Consider the following 26502-nt stretch of genomic DNA (forward strand, 5'->3'; position numbering starts at 1 on the left):
GACTCTAAGTAATGCACCCTCCTCATGTTCAAAACTGTTTATCTTTGCTTACAAAACATTGCTCCTGCACATTGGCAGTTTTATCTAACCATCTCAAAGGCGAGCATGCGCGAGGCCTTTACAGTGATAAACGCATAAAAGCGCATTTAAAGAAAAAGAAACGATTATTACAGAAACCTCAGGCTTAAGGCGTCGCAGATAATGATTTGGTAATCAGGGCAAAATACGTGTTTATCAGTTATTCACTGGTCGGGTCAGACGACGGAACCTTCGCGGTATCGTTTATCATTTGTTTACACACTGTAGCTAATAGGGCCTACCTGTCCAAAGTTTGATCACATCGTTAGAGTTAAATGATCATGATATCACGTCCATTGCTACCCTGCTGCCGCAGATAGCAAAAAGAGATTAACCAAGTTCATTTGTGCCCTTCACTGGAACGGCGAACGCTTATGAACGCTCCAAGGAGGGATAAAACAACAGCCTAATTTTGTTGATTATTGAAAGAAGATGAAAATTCATGCTGGAGGCGCCTCGCGTTCGTGACAGGAGGTCACTGACCCAAAGACTACTGTTTCTGTTTCAACTCGGGAGCGTTTTACGGGTCGTTGACAAGTTACCTGAGCTAATGAGGTCCTAGTTCATGGATAAGACCTTAGCACTGAGGCTGTTAATTACAACCAGGCGTGGGGCGGCGCTTTCTGCAGTGAACTTTCTCTTGATCCACTATGGAAAACGCAGCCGCTTAACTCCACGATGTCAAAAAAGAAAGATATATACTAACTTTCGTTGCTAACGGATGAGGTGATACATATCAACTTTTGATTAAGTGCGGTATAGCTGTTAAGTGAAAAAAAAGCGGCGTTTTCGTTGATCGCCCATTTTAAGAACATATACATTAACGTAATCCTTCAACGCAGCGTGCAGTGTTCAGTTTCTGTACTCGAGGACAAAAATCCACCCTCATCGTACCTGAAAAATTGAAGAACAAATATCAACCGATTGATTTGAAGCAAGGCTACAAAAACAAATCAGAAGGCGCAGCTCATAAAAAACAGTATTAATATATAATATTATGCAGTATTAATATGCTTTTCGTAGGTGGTGAGATGCATATGTTTTGTACATGACGACCAAGGCATTGTACATCTACTCTTCTGTAAACTTTAGAGAAAATCACTTACCGCTGCCGATGAGATAAATACAGTATATATCGGTCCTAATCCGGGACATGGTAGATTAAAAGTATAGTATGTGTTGGGAAAATGGTCGATAACTAGGTGATCTAGATCAAGGTTCAAGCTGCACACTGTATAGAGTTAAGGGCTGTCAAATACAGCTTTCGAGGTGCGAGAGATATGAAATAGCCTCACTGTGTAGAGTCATTGGAATATTTAATACTGAGAAACCTCGTTATGAGATGATGCAATTTTCGAAACTTCTCTGGGAGTTCAGTGGGATTTACCTGCGACAGAATAACATTAATGATTTGTAATTGTAAAGGTATATGAACTGCTATCATTAGCCCACGAAATAGAAGACTTTGTGGAGCTTACAGTATAAAAGACGTCAAACTTTAACGTCGGATTATTTCCCGTAGTGGTTCTTGGCATTTCTGTGGGCTTTAGTAGGAGCTACAATTTAACAGAACTTTCAGTTTGAATACGCCAGCTTTTTTTCTGGAAGCCAAGTATTCTTTGAGGATTTCACGCTGTGTGTGGACAGTAGAAGCCGGGACTGAAGGTAAATAGTCTGTCCACTGTGAGCGTGAATGTGCTTATGTGAGTGTTTGTGCGCTCGCGGGTTTACGGGTGTTTGTGTGTGTGCTTGAATCTACGGTATATACCTGTGTGCGTGTGTCTGTGTTCGTGTGTTTAATTGTGTGTGTTTCTGTGCGTGCGAGAGAAAAAAGAGAGAGGGGGAGAGAGAGAGAGAAAGAGAAAGAGAGAGAGCAACAAAAGTGACCAAGTATAAATGTACGCACTATGTATAGAAGTACAGTTGTAATTCACTTGTGTCCTCCATACTTTTATCACTATATTTATTTGTTCACTAGGAGGAGAAGCAAACCTATTTTATCTCCATTTCCATACCATATTTTTTTTTACATCTTTACAACTACTTCTACTCAGCCATGCTGGTTTCAGTTTTTTATTAGTGCAATAACTTTCCTCTCAATTTCTTTTATCTTTAACACCCCAAGATAAAAAACTTAGAAGTGAACCCGGAGAGTTGATACGCTATCCCGTCTTAGCAACGGTTTTATGCGTTGAGATTACAGCGTACGATTTAATTTGATTAATATCTTAAAAAGGCAAAAAAGAAAGAAAAAGGAACGCTGCAGTTCGTTGTGCAATTACTACGTACGTGTAAAGCCATGTGGCTGATTTGGCATGTACGCTACTGTGGGTCTCCATTGCGCTTCCCGATAAAAATACCTTCACTCTCTCCCAATCACAGGCTTAGCATGAAAGAAGTTGTGACTAATTAACTGGTAGTGCAGGAATCAAGGCAAATATCTCTTACAAAACTCCGTCCAATGTTACAAAAACAACAGAGGCATGATCGCTGTACATATGCTCTTAGATGGGATAGCCATTGTACTTCTATCGTGTGTGTAACATTTTCTCTTCTTAATCATATAGATTGATGAGGCCTGTTTAGATAGATTAAAAAAGGCTTCAGATGGGATAGCTCATGCAATTTTTCGTTCGCCTAATTAGCCGATTAAAAAGCAATAGCCTTTCGATCTCGGTCGCTGTGCATCTAGCGGTTGTAATGCATCTTGTTGGTACATTAGAACATTGAGCAAGACGACTCTCTAGCAGGAGCTTTTCTACCGGGAAGCTGTCCTAATAGTTATAAAATTGATGAAGGGCGATTTTGTAACTACTAGAACACGGGCGCAGCTGGTAGGGCCTCTGGTAGAGAATATAGCTAGACAGTTTTTTTAAAGATTTCATTGAAATTTGGTCAAACGCTGAACCAGTCGGCTGTGGCCTCAAACCTGGTCTTTGATATATACCCTTCACTTTAAAAAGCTTCATCAGTTTTGAAATATTACACGGCGCAGGTTTATTTTTACATTTTGTCTACCATGCATCTTTTTGTCAACAGTATTTCGTGAAAAGGTTCACTTTGATTTATTATCTGGTATACATTTCAAATCCCATTCAAATCTTTGTTGATGTATTTTGGAGGAGCGATATATGAGTAGCAGTAGTTGTTGATGGTTGATATACCCTGTATATGCTTTTGTTGGATATACAGTTAAATTTGATGGGATCTAGGTTAAAAGGTAACAGTTTCCTTTTTCAATCAGTGGTATGACCGCCTAAGTTGGGGTCAGATATTTTGGAGACAAACGCGACAATTTTTATCAACACACATAGGCCTATACACGTAGGTGTGACACTGTTATATATCGGATAACATGCATGGAAGTTCATTGAATTTTTTATATCGTATACACCATTTCATAGCTAGAGCACTATAGATAAATAATCAATGACAAAATATCGCAATACATCAGACAGGTTTGATCAACGTTTGTTGATTATTCATGTCTGCTCTACATGTAGATCTATGTTTGTTGATAATTTTGGAGCTTCGTTAATATTTTATGCTTGAGAGTAGACATGATAAATGTTTGATTAAGGCGCATATGGGAATTTACTACATGGACTTACATGTTCATTCAATATCCTGCAAGGGAATTTACTACTCGATCCTCTTTTGTAATTGCCATATTTCCAAACAGCTAATGTAGCATAACTCAACGCAGTTAGCCGGTCAGTTTGCATATTGCTATGTATTAAAACAACTTATATTATATAAACCACCGTAACAGCTGGGGTTTTATTCTATTTTAATTTCTTTTACTTAAGGTTTCCAACAAGTCATAATTGTGAGGACGCATAACACGCACACATGCGAATCACTGGAACTCTGTTTTCCGTGACCTCAGATTTTCGCACGTCATGGGGTCAAACACTCCATGCTGATAAATCCCTGTTTGATGAGCTCCAATTTGAAGTGATTGATTGTGCGAGTTTGAAAAGGCGGGGATAAAGGTAGCATTACACATTTTCTTAACACAACAGTCTAGGGTCAACAGTATCTCAATGAAACTGCCATTTTTTTTGTCCAAGTGTATTTCATGGTGTTGGTGCTTTGGACATGCTCGATTATAAAAAGTTTATACGTTATATGCACCGCGTAATTTTCAAACAAATTGTACAGGTACATGTACTGGTGCATCACCTACAAGGCGCGTATGAGTTTATAAAAAGTTTATACGGTATGCACATTGCGTAGCGCACGCCATCCTTATTTTTCAAACAAATTATACAGGTACGTGTAAAGAAAATCGCTTACAAAACGCGTGAGGGTTTCAGAATGAGTTTGTGATTCAGAAAATACAACATTGGAATCTTTACACCCCCTCCCCCCCAAAACAGAGGAAGAGAAAGAAATAAAGAAAAGATAAAACAAATTGTCGAACATATTGTGATTAGCCTGATAATTTTTATTGGCTGTTTGCGTTTGCTGAAGTCTTACGTCTTCATAATGGTAGGGATTTCGATGACGCTCATGGTGCATTTTAGTGTTACATGTAGTCAGCTGCTCGACTTTTAACGTTAAAAGCACAGATGAAAGAGTATGTGAACAAACAGAGGACATGCATTTCACCTTTTAAGTTACTCTTTTCGAAAGACCATGCTGCATTAATTAGTTTTTTTTTTTTTTTTTCGAATTTTTCAAAATGTAAATCGCTGCAAGCAGGGTTCGCAACTTCGCGGGAAGATCCCATAGGATTTGAAGTCCAACGCCTATTCACTTGTCCGACATAGCTATATATATCTTCAGATTTTTTTATGAATAACTGAATAAATTAATTACAATTAATTAATTAAAAGGTTAAATATAAGTTAAATACATTATTCATATTGTTAATTGTAGGATCAATATGAAAATGAATCAAGGATCTCGTTGACTGATTGTCTGAAATGAATTAAAGGTGAATTCTATTACCATGACGGTAGCGATTTACTTTGGTAAAAACGCCATGGAGAAATCAGACATTATTAGACGGGCCCGTAGCCAGGGGGGTTCGGGGGGTTCGAAAGAACCGCCCCTTTGGTCAGGAAAAGGTCCATTTTGGGTAAAATTGTATCTAGGTACACATAGGCCTAACGTTCATTGTAAAAGGTCCACTTTTTCAGAAAAAGATCCCCCCATTTGAATTTGCTGGCTACGGGCCTGTTAGATCTAGCTCTTTTCTCTTGTTCTTCAAGTGCGTAATTGGTACCCTTGCATTTTAGCATCCTTTAATCAGTAAGTGTCGCGACAGACCCTCTCTCTCTCTCTCTCTCTCTTAATTTTTTTTAAAGAAAAACAATCTATAATGTCAAGTTTGTCATTGGCTTTTTAGGTCAGATTCATTTCAAAAAGCAAATAATATCGCACAAGTGTGCGTTTTCTAAAGGCAAACTGCAGGGCCAAAGGCTTGACATAAATCCTTCCATGGTGTAATTAGCAAAAAGGCCTCCAGCAAAGGCTAAACGACACGCATTTGAGGTCTTGACAAAACCGCTGATTCTGGTTTAGCATATCAGAAGCCTGTTTACTTTTCCTAATCTTCGTTAAGCAGTAACCTGTCTGATATTTGACAATCGATACGGGAGAGGTTAAGACTAAAACTCAAAAGTTTATGCGTATTTACTGCACCGTATTTACAGAGAAAGACCGATCATGTATAACGCAGGTAAACAGAGCGAGAAGATCGTATGCAACGCGTGTAAACAAACGGAGGTCATTAATCCGGCTTCTGAATATGCGGGAGGAAAAGTCGGCGTGATTTTGTGTGAATTAGAACTTATCCCCGTTTATCTTAAATCTCTGGCTACAGACTGTGCATTGTGTTCGGGCGCTTACCAATATAGCTTAATCGTCATTTGAGCCAGTAAAAGTCAGATATTGGAATTATCCAATTAAATTTACGTAATGTAGAAGATGAGCCTAAAAGTTCTGTGCATGTACTGTACCTTACAAGCAGGTCTATTTGCCTTGTGCAATTTATTTACCGCACGGAAAATATACAAAATCCATTTTAGTGCAAAATTCCTTGTTCTCTTGTTAAATATTATATACATTATATATTAAGTCTTCTAGCAAACTATGTGTTAAAAGGCCGCATTTGGCGTTCTGTTACGATATAAAATACTGTACTTACATATGGTACTTTGTGTGCATTTCTCTCAAGTAGAGATACAACTGGACAATATAGTGTAGATATCAACCATTAAGATTCAGTTAAAGCGTAATAGGAACATAGAATATCGAATTCATCCATATAATATTCGGGATATTTTCCTTTTTACTCCAAGATTTCAAGATTTCCTATTTGAAAAAAAAAAATTCTTTTACTAATACGTGCACTGCATTTCACCGCCAAAAATCAGTGATGTTTGAAGAGGGACAATAATTCTGCCTTTAAAGAGTGTGTACCAAGCGCATGATATATCAGCACAGTCTACCCGAAAAGAAAGCATTTTCAAAGGCGAATAAGTGTAGCCCCTATAAGACAACAAAAATCTCAGCAACGTTCATTTTACTGGCTGTTAACCCCGCCACAAAGTCAACATTGCTTTATTTCATCAATTACCAGTATGACAATATTTGCCTTGGTTTTGACGGTGACTCAAGATTTGCTAGCGGGGCAACACTAAATGTGTAAAATGTTTCCCTGTCTTTTATTTTTGAAGGTTAACTGTCCGTGTTTTCAAAGTAATATTTTCTATGCTATAAACCAACTTATCTTTCGCAATTCCATAAAACTCCTTAAATAAAAGTGCCCGATGTCAATATTTTCCTCTGAAGTGCACAGAAAGACATGGCGGTCTTAAATTTATGGAAAACATATTGACTTCGCCTAGGCCTACATTGTACCGTTCTCCCCGCCCCATATTTTCTAGACTATGTCTAATTTTCAGCTGCATTTCTGAACATCGTTTGTAAAAATATATCGTATGCGCCGTCAAGCAAAAACACTTTTTGCGTTTGGCATTAATTTGCATTCATGGGTCGCTGATAGCGAGCGAGAAGGCGGTGTAAAAGGTTACTGCATCTGAACCATGATGGATATACGCTTATTAACAAGCGATGGTCTTCGATAGTAGTCAAATCAGCAATTAATCAACGTCTTTCAGTAAACCGCAATTTTTCAGAGCGATTAACTTTTTTTTGCTTCGTATCCAGTGATTTATTTCATCAAAGGCATTATCTGAAGTTTTTTCAAGCTTTTTTTTAAATGGACTTTTTTTTTTGCCTTTCAAATAGTAGACCTTAAGCATGTCGACAAACGATAAGACTAGATATTTCCACTTTTTATAATATATTTACAAATCAATACCCTTTACAATGAAATTATATTGATTGAATTGTCTTTGTTGTTTGTTTTTAGTATCTTTTTGTCACAAATCAAAAATACTCGAATGCAAGAGCTGCGATGGCCGAGTGGTTAAGGCGTTGGACTTGAAATCCAATGGGATCTTCCCGCGCAGGTTCGAACCCTGCTCGCAGCGATGCGCCCTTTTTATGCCTGAATGATTGTCCCACTTCACATCCTCTTAATCTGAAATGGCGAAGCAATATCATATTCAGAACACGAGTCTCTAGTGCATAAAAGCTGGCGACATCAAATCTGAAGTTGTTAGGCTGATGAGCTGACATGCTTAATAACTTGGCAAAAATGATTCAAAATAGCTTGTCCATTATTTCAGGATGTGAGGAATAAAGAAAACTAATACAAGACAAAACAAGATTAAATGTAATGACAATAATTCATTTATACTTTTTCACTAGGATTGATTTAAATGAAAAAATATATATATTTTTGGCCTACCCACGCCCACACGTGAATAGCAATTGAAAATCTTGAATGGGAAAACAGATTCAATGTCATTTGGTTTCTGTCCCAAAATTGCAGAAGTTTTCATAAGTGACTCTACGAGAAGAGATTCATTTTTTCTGTCCCAAAAATGCAGACGTTTGCTTAAGTGACTCCGTGAGAAGAGATTCATTTTCCACCCGGAAGTGTGGTTTCCAGACGTTTTATTGCGTCTGTCGTTGCTACAATCAAGTCTATCACAGCTGGGTTATTCTCACCGATTACAGCTCTGCAGTAAAAAAACACTTGGTAAGATCAAAATGTTTGAAAAAAACTCAAACCCCAATAAATGCGGTAGATATTCTGTGTTGATAGATAAGACGCAGGGAAATAGGTACAAAAATTGTCGTTTTATTCTTCTTGAGCACCAGAACTTTTCTTGACTATTTTAAATGGTCTTTTAATTGAAAACATGCAGGTACATACTAGTATTGTTGTTTCAAATAATTTCCTGTCCTTTGGGATTAGATTTATTTACCTTAAAGGGAGATGATGGAAGCAATGGTGGATGAAGTTTTTTTCTTTAGGGAATGGGAGGTTCACACGGGCAAAAAAGGCGCGGCAAGTAAAAAGCAGTATACGAAGAAAGCTTTACAGTGCTATATATAGTTGCAGGCTCCTATGGGCCATGGTAGGAAACATCGCTAAGCTTGTTTCACTCGCTATACATGTACTATTTATCTGTGAGGAAGAAGAGGAAGAAAAGGGCACGGTGACTCCCCCTAAACCCCCCCCCCTCTCCCCCGAGACACAGTTGATCAATTGTCAACTGACTAACGAACGAACATCCAAATTTGAAGGGAGGCAGAAGTGGTCTTTTCAAAAGATATTTGTTTTAAGATTCTTAAACCAACAAAAATTACATTCTTATTATAATGAAACACCCGAGACACAGTGACGAAGCTATGATAAATACAGCGACAAAACTACTGTAAACAGGATTATAATCCACACCTTTTTATCTTTTGCGTAGCCTTTACTTTTAGAAAGTCCCTTTTAACCCTGCCAGCAAGATGACAGTTAAACCTAGCAACTGAAATATGGAGTGATGTTCACCTCATTGCTCTAACATTTCGTAGTGAGAATATTAGTTATTTGGCGTGTTACAATTATTCTGCCTTGCGAGCACGTTGGTGATCAATACTCGAGGGGGGCGATGACGTCATTTACGTACGAATTATGATCGATGGTTGGATTAATCAGGTTGATAGCATGGCGTCTCACCCACAGGAAAGTTCCAAGAAACTCATTTACTGGCCTCAAGCTGCGATATTTAATTTTTGGGACGACAGTTGTGAGTTGTTGTTTGTCTCTTATCCTCTATTTCCCCTTTAATCGACTTTTGTAAGAGAGAGGATTTGTAACACATCTTATTTGCCCTTTGATGAATAAAATGTACCACTGAAACCGACCACAAAGTAAAATTTCCCAATTTTAAGCTAATTCGCAAGGCTGGTTCACTATAGGATCATACTAAATTAACTTTTTTTCAAGCTGAAATACGAAGTTTTGGACACTAACCAATGAATCAAAATGTGCCTTCAAATTTCCCAGTAAGAGCAAGACGTCACTTTGTAGGTCACAGCGTCACTTTGACGTCATTGTCACATTGAACTGACGTCACATGCTTGCCAGTTCTTCACTTGTGCATGAATCAGTAGCTACAGCACAATGTTTAATGTTTATTTATTAGTAGAAATATGACAAAATATTAATGTACTGCCCGGCATTATAGCAATCATCACAACAGACAGCTTTTATGATCTTTTTTTTTTTTTTTTTTTTTTTTTTTGAAGTAATCAAGAGAGGTTTATTGCGTACACGCGCATTTATTTTAAACCACATGTAATGACGTTGTACAGGACCATGCATCGTCATCTCAGTATAGGTATTGGCCTTTAGAAATCCGTAACCTATTGGAAAAGAAATATTATATCAAGATTACCCATGGTTGGGGCCTCTATTCGACCGTGCAGGCCAGTTCTAAGGATTCTTATTGATTTCATTGACACGGCGTTCGCATATCTTATCTTGTGATATGAAAGCTATGTAAACGCGACTGCCGATCGTTTATAGTTCACTATAGATATTCGTTTAGGCTGAGCTTACACGTTGACAGGGTGAGATTTCAGCTGAAGTTCTCACAAACAGTCCAACGGCAGCTTTTATACAGCGTGGTATCGCGTGAATATTTCACGAAAGACACTGAAAGGGGAAAAAGCCAGTCTAGAGAGAAACTCCACAAGACCTTGGGTAAATATAAGTTTTTAGCTGACTGTGGTTGTACAGAGTTACAATTAATGAGAGAGATAAACCTGTTCTTTAGAGTTAGGTTCTACGGATTCAGAGTAAGGTTCACTGGATTCAGAGTTAGGTTCTTTGGATCCAGAGTTAGGTTCTCCGGATAAAGAGTTAGGTTCTCCTGATAAAGAGCTACCGGTATATGTAGGTTCACCGGATTCAGAGCTAGGTTTTTCTGATTCAGAGTTTAGCTCACCGGATTAAGAGCAACTATGTAGGTTCACCGGATTAAGAGCTAGGTTCTCCGTATACATTGCTAGGTTCTCGGGATTCAGAGCTAGGTTCTTGGGTTTCACAGCTACTGTACCAGTAGGACATCTCCAGTGTTTACGGATTGAGTGAACGCCACAGCTTTCATAACGTGTTTTTCTACATCTGTTGTTGAAGTTCGTGAAGTTTAGACTTATGTGAGCGCAGGATGAAAGAATTGGTTAACCTTTGTTAACTCTCGACTGATACTTCAATTCTGTGCAGGATAACAAAGGGCAAAACTGAACAAAGCTGAAGTGTCATTCGAAAGTCAACAAAGTACTTTCTATTTCGTCCTCTTTAATCAAAGATAAACCCGATAAACATGGCATCTCCGGGTTAGGTTGGATAACACCAGTGAGACGTAAAAGTTGGAGATCAAAACCCCGTTTAAATATAAAATCATCGCAATTCGTTCCATGAACACCTTAATTGAGTTTGCACATAAATCTAGAAAAATTAATCTAAAATGTACAGCATATAATATATGTATAAATTATGATAGTGTCACCTTGCAGAGTTCACCTTATAGTTGTCTAGAGAAAGTCGATCCTCAAGTAAATCTCGGTTTAAAAATTGACGAGGCACGTTATTGCGCATTAATCCAACATTTGATTTGATTTCAGGGATAGCCGAACGACTAAAGTCGCTGACTAAGTGTGTCCCCGAGTGTTAATCGCCAAAAGAATGAGATGACTTAGAATGCCTCAGAAGCCGGACTAGCGTCTTGTTCCAACAGCTCGGATCAGGATGTCAAATTTACCAAAACAAGTTTAAAGAGATTTATTGATCAGGCTCTGTCGCTGTGCCACGTTCGTGATGGGCTTTTTTCAACACACGGATGCTACCTCCTTGATTTTAATTCTCACTGTTCAGGTAAGTAAAACATCTATATAAAATTGCGTGTGTAAGAAGTACTGGCGGGTCAAATCCCCCTACACCCCCTTACGCCCCCTTAAACCCCACCTCCCTCATAATATTGGATATGCCAGTGGAGGAGGGTCGTACTTCTAAATGCTTGACATAAATTCAGACTGTATTTGCAAGCATAATAATTAAATATAATAAGATAAATAAAGCAATTGTATTGTACTTCTAAATGATCGAAATTCAAACTGTATTTAAAGGATAATAATGAAATATACTAAGATAAATATATTTAAATCAGAGAGTACGTTCATCAAAATGAACATTTATGTCGATCTCTGCCTCCTACACGTGTAACCTGGTGGGAGCAATTGCAGCCTGCGTACCAGTAGATAACCTTATTCTTCAATCTTTATTGCATGTCATTTTTTTTTTTTTGAGGGGGGGGGGCTTTTATCTTTGGGTCTGTCCGCACACAGAATTGCGTTAACTTTATCTTAAAACGGGATTTTTTTTTTTTGGGGGGGGGGGGGGGGAGGGGGTCCATTTAATCTTTGGGTCTGTCCACACACAGGGCTAATTTGAATCAAAATATTTAGACTAGACCGCATTATTTGACATCACCAGACGGCAACGTGGCGCAAAGCCCTACATTGAGCCTTTTTTAAGTTTTGTTTTGTACATGTACACGTAGTTGAAAAATTCATCGCCAGTTTTCCTTTACGTATTCAGTTTAAACAGTTTCATGCCTTTAGTCGTGTTTGGAAGCAATGCGTTGTTGCATTGTTATCATTTACGAAACAATCGCAGCTCAATGAAATCTTAGAAACCTGAGACAATCAAGATTGTCTCGTCTGGCAAATGTCTGGGAATAATGTAATCGCATAACAATTTTGTTACCAAAATATTGTTTCAATACGAGTCAGTTTAGTCGTTTTAGAGAAGAATCTTCAGCTGTGGATCATTTATGTAAGTTGGTGTTTATTTGATGGTTGGGAAATAAAGAATATCTTTGGAATGCACACAATTATTTTTTTGGCCAAATTTGCTTCCAAATGATATTGGTCACTACCACATAGAATGATACGGTACCCCTTCAAAGCTAGAACGCATGGCGTTATTATGTGTAAAAAAAACCCGATGATAAGAAAATGTGCTACAAATGTTCATCTGGTGATGTTCCAACAACAGATAAGCTACAATGATACCTTTCGTAGTCTCTTAACACGCACTATGATCATTGTTCCAAGTTACTATCCGAAAGGGGTGTCTGCACCGGTAGTTTGTGGCACAATTGTCTTTTCAATTTTGTAACAATCTACAGACCCTTTTAGATGGTACACGTAGTGGACGGTTCCTGTCTGGACCCCCCGACCCCCCCCCCCCCCCCCCCCCCCCCCCCCTGTAAGAAATATAATACTGAGAATGAACAATGTGAAATTGAGAAAAATTATACCTGCCTTTAATCAAAATGCGTCCCCAGGTAGAGGTGGGGTAAACAAATAACTTCAATCATCCAGGTATCCCTTTTGATGAAAAAACTGACGCTTTTTTTATCCCCCACCCCTCCAATAATTACATTCCCTGCCTTTAATCAAGGTGGATTTCCAGATAATTGTTTGGTAAACAAATAATCTCACTGCTCCAGGAATCTTTTTGATGAACTAACTGACACTTTTTTTTATTGTTTTACACACTTAATCGCATTCCCTTCTATAATTAAGGTGCATCCCCAGGTAAATGTGGGGGGAACAAATAATCTTCCTCGTCCAGGTATCCATTTGATAAATTAACTGTCAGTTTAAATTGTTTCACCATTACCCCTTGACATAAAAACAGTGACTTTCGAAACTTGTTTTCTTTTTCATTATTGTTATTATTTACTTAGCCTGCTATTCAGAAAACTCACTGACATCAAATGAAATACAGATAAATGACATTTGTCTGCTTTTCGAAAAAATGATAAAACGTTATTATTTGTGTTATTAAAAAATGACATGTAAAGACAAATTTGCAATATTTGCATCTATAGCATCAAATAATTTAAGGTTACCTCTCAGGTCTGATGAAGCGCGTAAGTGAGCTCCTAGTGAGTTATAATAGTTACAGCCAATCCTTTTGTTTTTATTTCTTTTTCTGTCTTTTTCTTATATTAAGTAAAATATTTTTAAAATGTACAAATGCCTCAAGTAGATAATTCAAAAGCAGTGTAATTAATGGCCTGGGATTGGGGGGGGGGGGGGAGGGTCGAGAGACCCGTCAGGGGAAAATCGTCCTAGAATCAGTTTCCCGTTATCCGGTGTACAGTATTTCAATGGATCTTCATAACTAAAAGTGCCCAAGAATGTGATATATGTGGCCTCCATCTGAGCCTTCAACCACGGTATGTTTTACCAATGAAACTTTCAAGAATATTGGTCCTGGCGCAGAAAAAAAAGACAAAGAAAGAAGCGTTAAGAAGTAACCCCGAAAGATTGAACATGTTTCGGAACAATTGCCACGAAATGATAAAACAATCTGTTTAAGTGTCACAATGTTAAAAAAAAAACAAAAATAGATAACAAGTAAAACATAGCAGGCAACAAATCTGAGTTGCTTCAATACACACAAAACATCTCTTCATATACATGTATATCATTTAGAATTAAAATATTTGAATATTATTATATTTACTTATGCCCCTGTATGGCAGTGTCTTTATCTTATAAAAATTAAGATGTTACTTCGATAATTGTTTATTTGTTATTACATATCAGATTTCGCGAAATAACAGTACTTTTGACATTACTTGCCAAATTTCATGAACTTTTATATCTTTGTATTTCTTATAATCTGGAGCGCATACACATTTTATTTGCACTACTTATTATGAAAACAATCGGAGAGACGATATTCTCTCCATGTTTAGGCACCCATCCATATACGTGTTAATACGATCCAGAATACATATAACCGATATAATTCTCAACGCGAGGGGTGCACGTGCACTTCGAGAGCCTGTCAAAATGTTTAAATATTTGTTCTTGCCACCACGACTAAGGTAGTAGCTAATTAAGACTCCTGTGTATAAGGCGCAGCGTTCTCGATATCATAAGCTAATAAATCTTCTGAACATCTCACGGGTGTCTGGTCTTTGTACAGACCTTAGTTAATGAACGTTTCTTTTCCTCAATGAGTGAGGTATATAGGTATTTGTTTCAACAGTGGGAACAGGGTTTGAGTATCAGTATAGTAGATTCTGTGTGTAAACGAGAATAGGCCTAGCTACAATTGTTTTTATTATTTCTAAGATGTCGCAATAAAAGACAGCTGTTAGATTAATGCAAATTTTGGTTATATTGACGACAATGCCCTTCAAATGACCTACAAATGTATATTACAGCTGTTTCAGAATCTCTTAGATATTGCGTAACCATATTGGCCTGCGACGAGGGCAACCATACGGATGACTGGTATTCAGTTCACTTCATAATATTTATGCTTAATACATACGGAAAGGAAAAGGTACAAGTATTAGTGCTTGTTTTCTACCATCTGGGATTTGTATCTGTTTATTCTTCAATCAATCTCGTCTCTCTGGGATACATACAAAACCAAAAAATAACATGCGTTTCTCGGATTTTTATTTCTATTACCAAATGTAGTCGATCTGGTCATAGCTGTAAATCTGCGAGATCCCACCATGGCATAAAAATTAATCGAAGGTGATGCAAGCTACCGAAATGATATATACAATACACTTTATTTAAGGTCACAGTAAAGGTAAAAAAAACTAAGGCGTTTCATAGAAATCACCTTAACATGCCTCCATTAAGCACACACACAAAACAGAAACCAGACACATAACCCCGAGGAAACCCTGGAGTTTCCAAGCCTTTCAAGGTAAACTGAAGAGCAGAGATCTGGAAAGGTTGTACATTAGTTGAGTAAACATTTGTTTTGTCCTTTTCTGTGTATTCACGAACTAGCAGCGGGATATCGTATGACATTTCTGTGAAATTTTCCAGCAGACAGGTCGATGCCTGTCACCCTGTGTTGCATGCATGTGTGTTCCAGAGACCATGAGAGACTTGTCATTCTTGAGGGGGGGGTCACACTGCCTCTGGCGTTCCAGTGATTTGATTCCAATAACCTCTCAAGCAGTGAAAAAGCAATTATGAGAGTAAGGGTTTTAGGAAACGTCTATTGTTGACTGAAATGGTTTAAAGAGAAAATCGAAGCTGATGTTGCAGAGAGACCAATTCTGCCTCTTTTGCATTGTGGGTCCTTGTGACAAAGATAATGGTACGTGCAGCTTCGGACCCTCTGTTTTTGTAGCTTCGGACCCTCTGAGGGGGGGGGGGGGTCACACTGCCTCTGGCGTTCCAGTGATTTGATTCCAATAACCTCTCAAGCAGTGAAAAAGCAATTATGAGAGTAAGGGTTTTAGGAAACGTCTATTGTTGACTGAAATGGTTTAAAGAGAAAATCGAAGCTGGCGTTGCAGAGAGACCAATTCTGCCTCGTTTGCATTGTGGGTCCTTGTGACAAAGATAATGGTACGTGCAGCTTCGGACCCTCTGTTTTTGCACACATTTAGACAAAAATAATGTATGAACATTAACCAAATCAAACTTTTGAAAAGCGCATTTTCCTTCATACGTCGTTCGAAAACAAAACGCGTTTCCGGACCGCTAAAGTCAATTTCATTAAGCAAGGGATAATACCCCACGCAAGAACGCCTCACATTTCATCTGTGAATGCTGAAGATAAAATAAACATAATTCCATAAGCCTTCGGTTACCAGGATAGCTGTAAGTTCGTGCCCACGGATATCCACTCAATTAAGTAAATATTTTACCACTTTACAACACCGGTGCTTAAAATCTCGAGTGTCTTTTGCCATAAACCTGTAATGCGTAGGGCACTTGATGTCGTGATTACGTCAGAACAATATGCTCATCAATTCCAGAGTAGATTACACGTTTTTTCAATGAGCAAAAAAGGAATAATGATGAGAAAGAAAGAAAGAAAGAAAGAAAAAGATAAAATGAATAGAGGCTACGTTATTATCAGTAGAAAAACTTGCAACGAAAACTGCATCTGGCGGTTCAAATCTGCACTGGAAAAATGCCTTTTTTTATTCGAAAAACAAGTAGTATTTATATGACAAATCTAAAGTACAAAACAATCAGTAAATATTAAAATGATGTGCATAATAGAACAAAGCCAAAGACGTACAATTTAATTTCTTTTACATTTTACATAAATTTTACATTAAAGAAACCTTGGATTTTTTACTTTTAATTACTGTTTAATACAATTTAGTATAGCTGTGATTTATATAATATATATATCTTAACCATTTTTATCTATAAACTTCTTTGTATTTTATGTTGTACAGTCTATTGAACATTTTATGGATTTTAGACTCGAAATAAATATATTATTATTATTATTATTATTATTATTATTTCACTATTTCTTATCTTTTTGGTGATATCTATGTGCGTTGAGCTTCAATAATTGTACCGCACGCTTTTAGAACTTAACTATCACATTACAATTTTATCTTGCAGCTGCTTGCCACACAAAGATCTGAGGCATACGTTTGCAGAGAACAAAGGTTCGGTTACTTTAACAGCACCGAATTTCACCAACATGCTTTCTACTGGTGCCTGCTATACATCAATCAGCTTAGAATTCAAGACAATTACATTGACACTGTGAATGTGGGCATTGGACTAAACCACACCGTCGAATCAACAGATCTTTCTGACGACAACTTTTGGACAGACCTTTGTGGAAAACTGCACATACACCATTTCCCAAGATTTGGAAACGTAGACGAACTTTGCGATAGATGGCGCAGGTGTACGAAGCAAGCAATCGCGTGCTGTGACGAGCAAGGAAAACGGCACCAAACGCACGCGAAAAACCGTTGCCCAGCAACCTGGGATGGCTATGGCTGCTGGAATGAGGTGGAGGCGGGAAGCCGTGCCGAGATCTTCTGTCCTACCTTCGAGCCGGATTTCATTGCTTATAGTATGTACCCGTAAGTTGTTTGTCTTAGATTATTCGGAGGAAAATTGGTTCTTTAGAATCATTTCGTAGGATCTTGGAGGCTTGTTAAATGGAGACGTTTATCAATTTATTATAATAAGGAATTAGTTTGTTTACATGCATGTATATCATGATCAGCGACATTCCTTTTAGAGAATGTAAGCTATTGACTTTCGCCAAATCCATACATTTTCTGTATTTGTCATTAGCATAGGGGATTATGTCTATATACGATGTAGCGTATTTTTTTGACTTAAAATATATTTTTTCTATCCTTTGTGTAAGGGGGGTATCTCTGACAATTTGCAACAATAACAGATATATTCGTGTTGGTTATCAAGAGATGAAAAGATTTTAATTATATTTTTCATATTGAATGGTTTGTCCCCAGGTCGTGCAGTGCGGGAATGCACGCACAGTGGCACGTGGTTCCGCAAGGAGAACAAGGAGTGGAACATCTCCTATGAGTGGACAGATTATCGGGATTGCACGGACAAGAAGGTGAGGAAGAGTTTGATTTGGGAGTAACACCGTGTATCGAGAGGGGTCGTGATGCACGGTACGCGCCTTGTTCTCAATGTTTTATTGTGGCCATTGCAAAGAAAAGGGTGCGCTGCGAGCAGGGTTCGAACCTGCGCGGGAAGATCCCATTGGATTTCAAGTCCAACGCCTTAACCACTCGGCCATCACAGCTGCTGTTATTTATCTGAAGTCAATTAATGAATTTCAAATAAAAAACCCACTGTGAGAATAAGAATAAGAGAAACTGTATTCAGTAATAAGCTGACTTAAGTGTTATAAAGATGCTATATTGATATCAAACAAAATACTCGCATACTTGGTGTACATGTACAATATGCTATAATTGCAATCAGCCGACAGCTATAGGCAATGATCTGGAAAGCGAAAAGAATAAAAAAGAATAAGAGAACAACATTCTCATAAGAAATATTTATTTAATGCCATTATAGCACGAGTTGCACTTAGTCAGCGAAAGACTCGATGAGCAAATGAAGCAAGAAACTCATTTTTCTTTGCAATTACGCTAATAGGTAGCTCTATTAAAGCAAATGGCTAAATCGTGTATGTTCAAATTCTTAACTGTATTAAGGAAGACTTGAAAAATTAGATTTTGGTAAACTCTATGATAACCATGAGGCAATTTCAGTTACATGTTTTCTTCATACTATTTCGGACCACGACGATGAAGGTAGAAACCCCAAAAATCATCAAGCAGATCGGAAATCTCATTCTCAGTGGAATTTCTTTTAATTTATTAGAACTGACGGTTTGGTTATACACACTTACGCACCATCGTGAGCTTCGTAATATTTTATTTCAACAAATTGTGTGACAACGATTTTCGATCATCCAGACTGCAGTGTGATATAATAATAATAATAATAATAATAATAATAATAATAATAATAATACAGAAGAAAAAGAAGAAATCTCATTCAAATGCGTGTTAAAGCGCCTAACATAAAATTGGCAGTCGGTTTTCACATCTATACAACCCTTCCAGTGATATGTACCTGATAGGCAACAAACGTGCCCCTGGTCGTTTTAAGAAATTCCAACAAGTCCGCCATCTTTTACGGTATACTGGGTGCCATCTACTAACTGGGAGATGATCTGTTAGAAGTGTTCATTATCAACTAAGTTTGTTTCTCGTTGTGGATGGAGACCGCACACCATTTATAAATTAAGAACCATATATTTGAAAGGAAAGTTAATATAATATTTCAAAAATCGTATTTTACTTTTAATCAGAATATTTCATTCACAAAAATATTGCATTATTTAAAATACAAACGAAGTCTAGTTGCGGTAGTAACAAGAGAACAGTAAGTTTCTGGCAAGAAAGCCATCATATCGTCAAAAATCTATATTACACCATCTAATGAATGATGTAGTATGACACTAAGATAAGCCGTTACAACCCTACTGTAAATACGCCTAAGTAATAATAAATCTTTGTCTACTTGCAGGTTTACCTGATCAATGTGTACATATCGGTAGGATGTAACGCCCTCAGTATTATACTGTTGTTGCCAGCTGTGATGATATTTATGTCCGTCCCGTAAGTATACGTAGCAGTTTATAGTGTGCGAGTGGTCTGCCTCTAGCACTCCTGCGTGTATTATCTAAAATGTCTGTCTAGTTTATCGTTTTATTTATGTATATTTCCCTATTTGTTTGTCGAGTATATTTACTGCGGTGCTGATTCTGAAAAATACAGGTCGAGTTTGGGTGAAAATTATTTAAATTGGCGATTCGGTTTGGCGTCGAGTGAAGTTAATTTTTTCTACATATTTCACGCCCTCACGAGTCACACATTGTTTAAAAGCTAAGGAGTTTTGACATCGATTGAGATCATCCTCACAATACTTTATAGTTAATCAGGCTGATCTCAATCTCGCCATCGGTAGCAAGATTCCAGTCGTGCGAAGTTTTCGTCTTTAGCAACCCCGCTCTGACCATAGCGCCCTGAAAACTTGACTAGGAGTGCTAGAGACAGATAACCGTGGATAACTGGGTTGCGACAGTTGGAACATGAGTTATTGTGTTGTAAATGTGAGAGGTGCAATTCTGGTATATACTGCTTTAGTTGTGATGAATGTGACAGTAATGAATGCCCCTAGAGAAATAGGTACGATATTTATTTATTTATTTATTTATTTATTTATTTATTTATTTATTTAGCACCATGATTACACCGTTTGCTGTGTGTTAGATGCTGTTATTGTGACAGTAATTGATTCAGTTGATACTAAATGTTAAGTGTGTGCCATTATGTGGTTTGATACCATTTTGTTAGATGTAAGGCTTACGACATTTAGAATTGTGTGAATGACAATGCCTTTCTGGAAAGACTCTGTGACGACCCGATATGTCTGATAGATCAGATATGTCCGACAACATCTAGCTCTTTTTTGTCGGACGTATTTGGTCTGTCGGACACATCTGGCTTCTTTTTTTTTTTGTCGGACATATCTGGCCTGTCGGACATATCGGGTCGTCACAGGAGTCTCATATGTCAGTGAATTCAACATCGTGTTTGTTGTGACAAAAGTTGCTGTAAAATAACCTGTACAGCGAGTCTTTTTTTACGCTGAAAGCAACATTTTTGCTTTGAGTTGGCGATGTGCTACATAGACTCTGTTTGCTTATAAGCATGTGCATTCAGTGTTCAAATCTATAAATGTAAAATGCCTTTTTATATATAAATAAATCAACGCATATACGTGTACCACATTTCAATGGGTTTTCTGTACATATTGATGTTGTATATAAAGCTTGCTACTGCATGCCTTTAGAGCCGCCGTTATAATATGGGTACCTTGGTACGGATTGGCATCGTTTCAGAAGACTGCGGAAGGAGGAGCGTATTCGGGTCCACACCAACTTCTTCGTGGCACTCCTGCTGTGTAGCACCGTGAACATATTGGTACAGATGCTCCTTACCCACGATTACCTGAGCAAGGAGAATAACTCTAATACTCGAATGGAGGAAAATTCGGTAGGTGTTCTTTTTGATAATGTAGTATAGAATTGTTATTTTCATACATAATTGAATATGTTTAGATATATTTGATTTTGAAAATTGAAATTTTGAGGTCTGTGTTAGAAAGCCAAACGTATACGTGAACGAAAATGAGAATCGCGATGCAATGACAACTGAGTTTTATTTGATATTATATGAGTTTGAGAGGAAGGACAGGTGTCAAATACCCTACCAGAACTCTAAGCTTCTCAACACACACACACACACTGAGAAAGAGAGAGAGAGAGAGAGACGTATACAATGATTTTGTCAGTTCACTGTCACGTATCAAATATCTGTTTATATTTTAGGTCGGCTGTCGCATTCTTTGGGCCGCGCAACTCTACTTCTCCAGCACCACTTTTGCCTGGATGTTCTGTGAAGGCTACTACCTCCACACGCTGATATCACACGCCCTGTCGCCGCATATCAACGTGCAGTGGCTTTACATAGGAGGCTGGGGTAAGATCCCTTTTTCTGCTCTCGTGAACTGGCATTGTGGCAAGGAATGACGTTATACGGTACTTATAGTTTTGTCAAAGCTTTGAGCGTTCGTGAAATGGTAATCGTGATTATCAAAAGAATAAATGGAGAACGAGTTAATTCCCACTTTGACGTTGACACACACACTGGCACACACACACACACACACACACACACACACACACACACACGTATATATATATAATCAGCCATATGGTTAAAAGCGTGTTTCAGTACGATGGCAACATACAGTATATGTAAGAGTATCTGGGCTTCGTAAATCTAATGGTCTGCTTTCGACCGCTGGCTCTAGTATTCCGTTGCCATACAGGAGAATAATGCATTCTATTGTCCAATATGTACGCAGTAACTTTGTTAAGTGGCAGAATTTATTGTATCTTCCAGTTGTTCCTGTGCTACCGACTCTTGCCTACTCCATAGTGCGTATCCTCATGAACAATGAACAGTAAGTAGATCTACCGGCCCCAGTAAAGTACCGAGCAATTATCTAAAAGAATTGGCCAATTTTTCTCCCTTTTTACTTATATTTATTATTATTATTATTATTATCAATTTTTTATGCGCTTTAGTTGAAGAGGTGAACGTCGCCAATGCTACATAAAACTGATCTACATATGATCTACATATCGCTCGCTCTCTGTTTTTTGTCTGTTTAAAAAAAATATTAATCGACTCTTTTGTTCAGTCTTTTTCTCTGTTTGTGTTTCACTAGGTGCTGGGCTCTAAGCTATGGCATGACAAACTGGATTACCGATGCCCCAAACTTATTCTGCATAGTGGTAATTTATCAAAGTTTTAGCTGAGGAGAATAAGCTTTATAGCTTTTACGCTTGGTGTCAGATCCACGTTTGCCTAAAGGGTAAAACACACACACAAATACACACTTACATACACACGTGTGCGCGCGTGCACACACGCACACACACACACACACATTTAGGTTCATGTGTGCATTTTAATAATGAATGAGTGAACAGATATCTATTTATAAAAAGCTAAGAGACAAAGGTCAGTTCCTGACTTTATTATTAGAACTTTCAATTGCAAAAGAACCAAAAAAATAGAATTATTCATTAAACGCGTATAAACGTAAGTGAACTCACGAGGACATCATAATTACATGTATCTCATTTAATTTCTAATTTTGCTGTTTATAAAAATTATCTTGTATTTCTAGGCAAACATATATTTCCTAGTCAGTATAGCGAGGTCAATAAAGCGACTGCGTGAACATCCACAAGAAGAGTCAGCAAGATCAAAGTAAGATGATAGAATCCCAGTTTCACGTGATATGTCACGTGGTAGCAAGGTGTCGAGGTTATGTCGTCCCAAGTTGTGCTTTCTGGGTCAATGTTAAACGAAGAATATTTGTGCGGGTGTACTTTCTTTGCACCAGGTCAATAGAAATAAAAATGTTATAAATTAACATGGCTGTATATATTTTCTACATGTGTGTCATGCTTTTTACTGCCTTTCGGTTATATTGACCTCATATGCTATTGTTCTTAGTGGCTAATTGTTTCTATTCATCTTTTCTTACTCTCTGTTTGGCTTTCTCAACTGGGTAAGACCTTTTTTTCAAGGAATGTGGGTATCACTGTTGTTGCTTCATTTTATGGCAATGTGATAAGTTGCACAGTTGATGTATACATTGTTTTTGGGACACGGTCAGTGTTTTAGACATGGGTTCCTTTGATGGTTTGTCGACGTATAGCCTAGGCGTTTTACACACGTTTTGATTACACTAGTACATTGTCCATGTTTGCTGTGCAAAAATGATTAAGCACAAATATGTTATTATGACTATATCCTAAGAAATTGGCTATGCTTGTATAGAATGATAATCATATATTTATGTTACCCGTCGACAATTGTCAATACCTCTAGCCTCAGCGTGTGTGTTTTGTGCACTGCGTATTTAAAACCGCCATTCCCCTTTTTAACTCCATCCTCCTATCCACCCATCCGCCTCGGGATGCACAGCCTAAAGACTGCAAATAAAACAAACAAATGAACGTCTTGATGTACAAAGTTTTTTCCTCTGCTCTCGGTACGCTTTTTATCTATTTCTAAATTACGACCCCCAATCCCTTGCAGAAATGGGCTAGACTAAAGCTGGAACTATTTTATAACCCCCATATTTGGTAAAACTTTGTGGAAATTGCAATTGTCGTCATAAGAGGTTGAAAATAGATTTAAAATGGATTTACTGTATGTAGAGCGCTTAAGAGAGAAATCAAAAGACCCTATAAGAGGCTGTGTACCAAACTTTTCTTAGACTTCGCCCCTGTTTTAATTCCCTAACAAAATGAAAAGTGTAAATAAGCACTTAACTCTAAGAAAGTATTATTTTTAGATTATTATATTACATTCTTGCATTACATTTTTTTATAATTTTGGCTGGAAACTGTAGACTGACTTATAAAAGTAATGTAAACGATTTCACAGTAAAACTGTTGATTCAGTCTAATACATGTACTTGCTCGATTTGCCTGCAGTTTAGTAGACAATTTTTTATCGAAAAGGTAAGACAAATTCTCCGGCTTAAGCTTTTTTGTGAAACCGATGTGACAGACATGGTAGTCCTAGGAATTGAAGTTTGGGGTCTAACATTGTATTAATTGGGGTTACTACATGTATATGGGACGAATGCCACCTGCACATAGTAATAGGGAGCGGACTACGGCTCCTTGCGGACTACCATTCCTGTCACACCTGTTCCTGTGTAGAAGAGGTCACATCAGTCCCCACGCTCATGTATACACTGCACTTCCAGGCGTATATGCAGAGCAGTAGTGATACTGTTCCTACTGTTTGGCCTACAGTGGATCATACAGATCGCCAGATTACCGAAAGGAACTCGTGGCGAAGCGGAATATAACGTATTCGCCACCACTGTCCGAAACTCGCAGGTTGGTTTGTGTGGTGTGTTTTTAAAGGGAAAATTGTGGCGTTTTAAAGCAAATTGGCGACGTTAGGAAATGGAGATCTTTAAGATGTGCAAAAAATGCAAACGGTGGCCTTTTTCTTTGAGTAATGTATTCTTTAAAAAGGTGTACTTAGCCTGTAAAGTGACCGTTTTGTAATACTACCTATTAAGCATTCACTTTGTGTTCATGTTCACTAATACATGTATATTGCAGACCTGGATACAAAATGAAACCGTGTATGTAACTTTTTTTCATTTATTTATTTATTTATTTATTTTTTATTGAACCCAATTTATTTAGTTACTAATCTGGTATCGAACTAACTTCCATTTTTTTAATCTTGATCGAGAAACCTGACAAATTTTAGAAAATTTAGTTTCAGACCCCTCTGGGCGATTGTAGTTTAACAAATAAACTAGATGGACATTAAATGCCCACTTTTCTATTTTTTTATTTCTCCTAACTTTTATTTCAGGGCTTTCTCGTAGCTGTGATATTCTGCTTCTGTAACAGCGAAGTCCAGGCATCGGTTCGGGACTCCCAGTTCTGGAGAACTCTACGACGTCTGAGTCGCGAATCACGCCACAGCGTTCTGACTCAGATGTCAAATCTTTCCGGCAGGTCCAGCACCACCGCCAGAGGGCAGTCCGTTAATTCCGAGACAGCACGAGACAATTCGTTACAATCCGAAGGACTCAAAGTAACCACGTACCGCCCTAGTCAAGATTCAAGCAAAAACCTCATTGGAAGCCGTAAAAAAGATTCTTCACACCTTTTATCCCCTGAAGGTACTAGCAAAAGCGAATCACAGCATTTTAAAACTGAAAAAGACATCGCCACACAATCCAGTAGACTGTTGCAAACACGACAGGGACTATATTCACCCGGGTCTCCAAGTCACCAAGACAACTATAAAAAACTTTCATCAGAAAACTCTAAAAAGGGTTATGTCGTGGTGGCAGCTACAGACTCTTACCCCGAAGAAATAAATGAGTATATTAGTCAAATATAAGGTGATATTATATTAAAAATTGTATTTTACTTTTTTTTTTTTTTTTTTTTGCTGAGTTGAAACGATATGAAAACTAGGAAAGCACTCAAAGGGCGCAGACTTCCGCCAAGGACTTATAAATTGTGGTAGTTGAGAGCACATTCATAGCACAACTTGTCAATGTCTATGGCTAAACATCTTTTTTTAAACTTTCTATGATTCATATTCACAATGAAACTATTGTTCTAGGTAGATTGATCCAACTCCAGGGGTACTCTGGCTGATTGCTATCAGATAAACACCCACCTACAGTACTTGCATTGAGTAGAATACAGAAAATATTGTGATTGTAACACCCCATTTCCATAGATTAGATCGACCTACTTTAGATCGACCTAACTCCCTGGGGTTCACGCTAAATAGCTGTCACGAAAGTTAATTACCCCCTTAAAGCTTGTAGTAGGCGGGACGGACATTTAAGTCGGATTATCTGAAAGTAATCTAGTGAGACTCCCCGCGGGGATAGATCGATCTAAAACCTATGGGAACAGAGCCTAAGAATGCATAGGAAACAGAAAGAGACGTGATAATCTGTTAACCTGATTGCATGCAGCATGAGTACCCATGGGGTTGGATTGCTCAAGGTAGAATGAAAGCTTCGTTGAGAATGTGCCCATAGCACTGGCTAGCCCATCTTTTTACATTTTTACAACATTTTGTGAGGTATCCAATTTTTCACACATTTCCTTGTGTGACGCCAGCTTAAAGATCACCAAGTCCAGGTTTAAAAGCCTTCAAATTACTTAAATAAACATATGATGAAATTTCTTTTAAAAACATTTGTTACATTTATTTGGGGTAACACTCCTTGCTTTAGTGAGAGATTCCACTGGACAAATTGCAGTCCACCTGCATAGGCTATGAGAAATGACAAAAAGTAGGTCAAAAATCTATATTTTCTAGGGCATATATCTCCCAACCCAAAAAAGGTGCTGTGATTTTTATTTTTTATACTATTAGAACTATCCTTTATTGATAATCTTGGCAAGTCGCATGAGTCTACTCCCCACTGCATTAGGTGATCTTGAGGGTTGGATCTAAAAGTGGTTTGGGGGAGGGG

General features: G+C 37.8%; 1 protein-coding gene and 2 non-coding genes across 6 annotated transcripts; 2 read left to right on the forward strand and 1 right to left on the reverse strand.

Moving 5' to 3' along the window:
• Positions 1–890: 890 nt before the first annotated feature.
• LOC106162542 (calcitonin gene-related peptide type 1 receptor) lies at positions 891–26330 on the forward strand. Of its 4 annotated transcripts, none has more exons than XM_087013654.1 (12): positions 891–1743; positions 11128–11377; positions 16927–17392; positions 17802–17911; positions 19402–19493; positions 20783–20933; positions 21269–21419; positions 21846–21906; positions 22174–22240; positions 22639–22721; positions 24238–24373; positions 24867–26328. In XM_087013654.1, the coding sequence occupies exons 2-12, from the start codon at positions 11321–11323 to the stop codon at positions 25401–25403; spliced, it is 1911 nt and encodes a 636-aa protein (XP_086869780.1). In that variant the 5' UTR covers positions 891–1743; positions 11128–11320; the 3' UTR covers positions 25404–26328. The 4 variants fall into 4 exon arrangements, with proteins under 4 accessions (XP_086869780.1, XP_086869778.1, XP_086869779.1 ...); XM_087013652.1 differs by having other exon boundaries at positions 20780–20933; positions 24867–26327; XM_087013653.1 differs by lacking the exon at positions 891–1743 and adding an exon at positions 10018–10204 and having other exon boundaries at positions 20780–20933; positions 24867–26327.
• Trnas-uga (transfer RNA serine (anticodon UGA)) lies at positions 7505–7586 on the forward strand. The gene has a single exon. It is a non-coding gene; the product is annotated as a tRNA-Ser (tRNA).
• On the reverse strand, positions 18022–18103 carry Trnas-uga (transfer RNA serine (anticodon UGA)). Its single transcript has one exon. It is a non-coding gene; the product is annotated as a tRNA-Ser (tRNA).
• Positions 26331–26502: the final 172 nt, after the last annotated feature.

This window comes from Lingula anatina, chromosome 5 (genome assembly GCF_051362555.1).
Source record: "Lingula anatina isolate TDL-2025a chromosome 5, LinAna3.0, whole genome shotgun sequence".
NCBI lineage: Eukaryota > Metazoa > Brachiopoda > Lingulata > Lingulida > Lingulidae > Lingula > Lingula anatina.

Excerpts from the sequence above, each read along its gene's own strand:
- LOC106162542 (XM_087013652.1), top strand. The coding sequence starts at position 11,321 with ATGGGCTTTTTTCAACACACGGATGCTACCTCCTTGATTTTAATTCTC. Across the intron at positions 17,393-17,801 it reads GCCGGATTTCATTGCTTATA|GTCGTGCAGTGCGGGAATGC; the intron begins GTATGTACCCGT and ends GTTTGTCCCCAG. Across the intron at positions 22,241-22,638 it reads CAAACTTATTCTGCATAGTG|GCAAACATATATTTCCTAGT; the intron begins GTAATTTATCAA and ends TTGTATTTCTAG.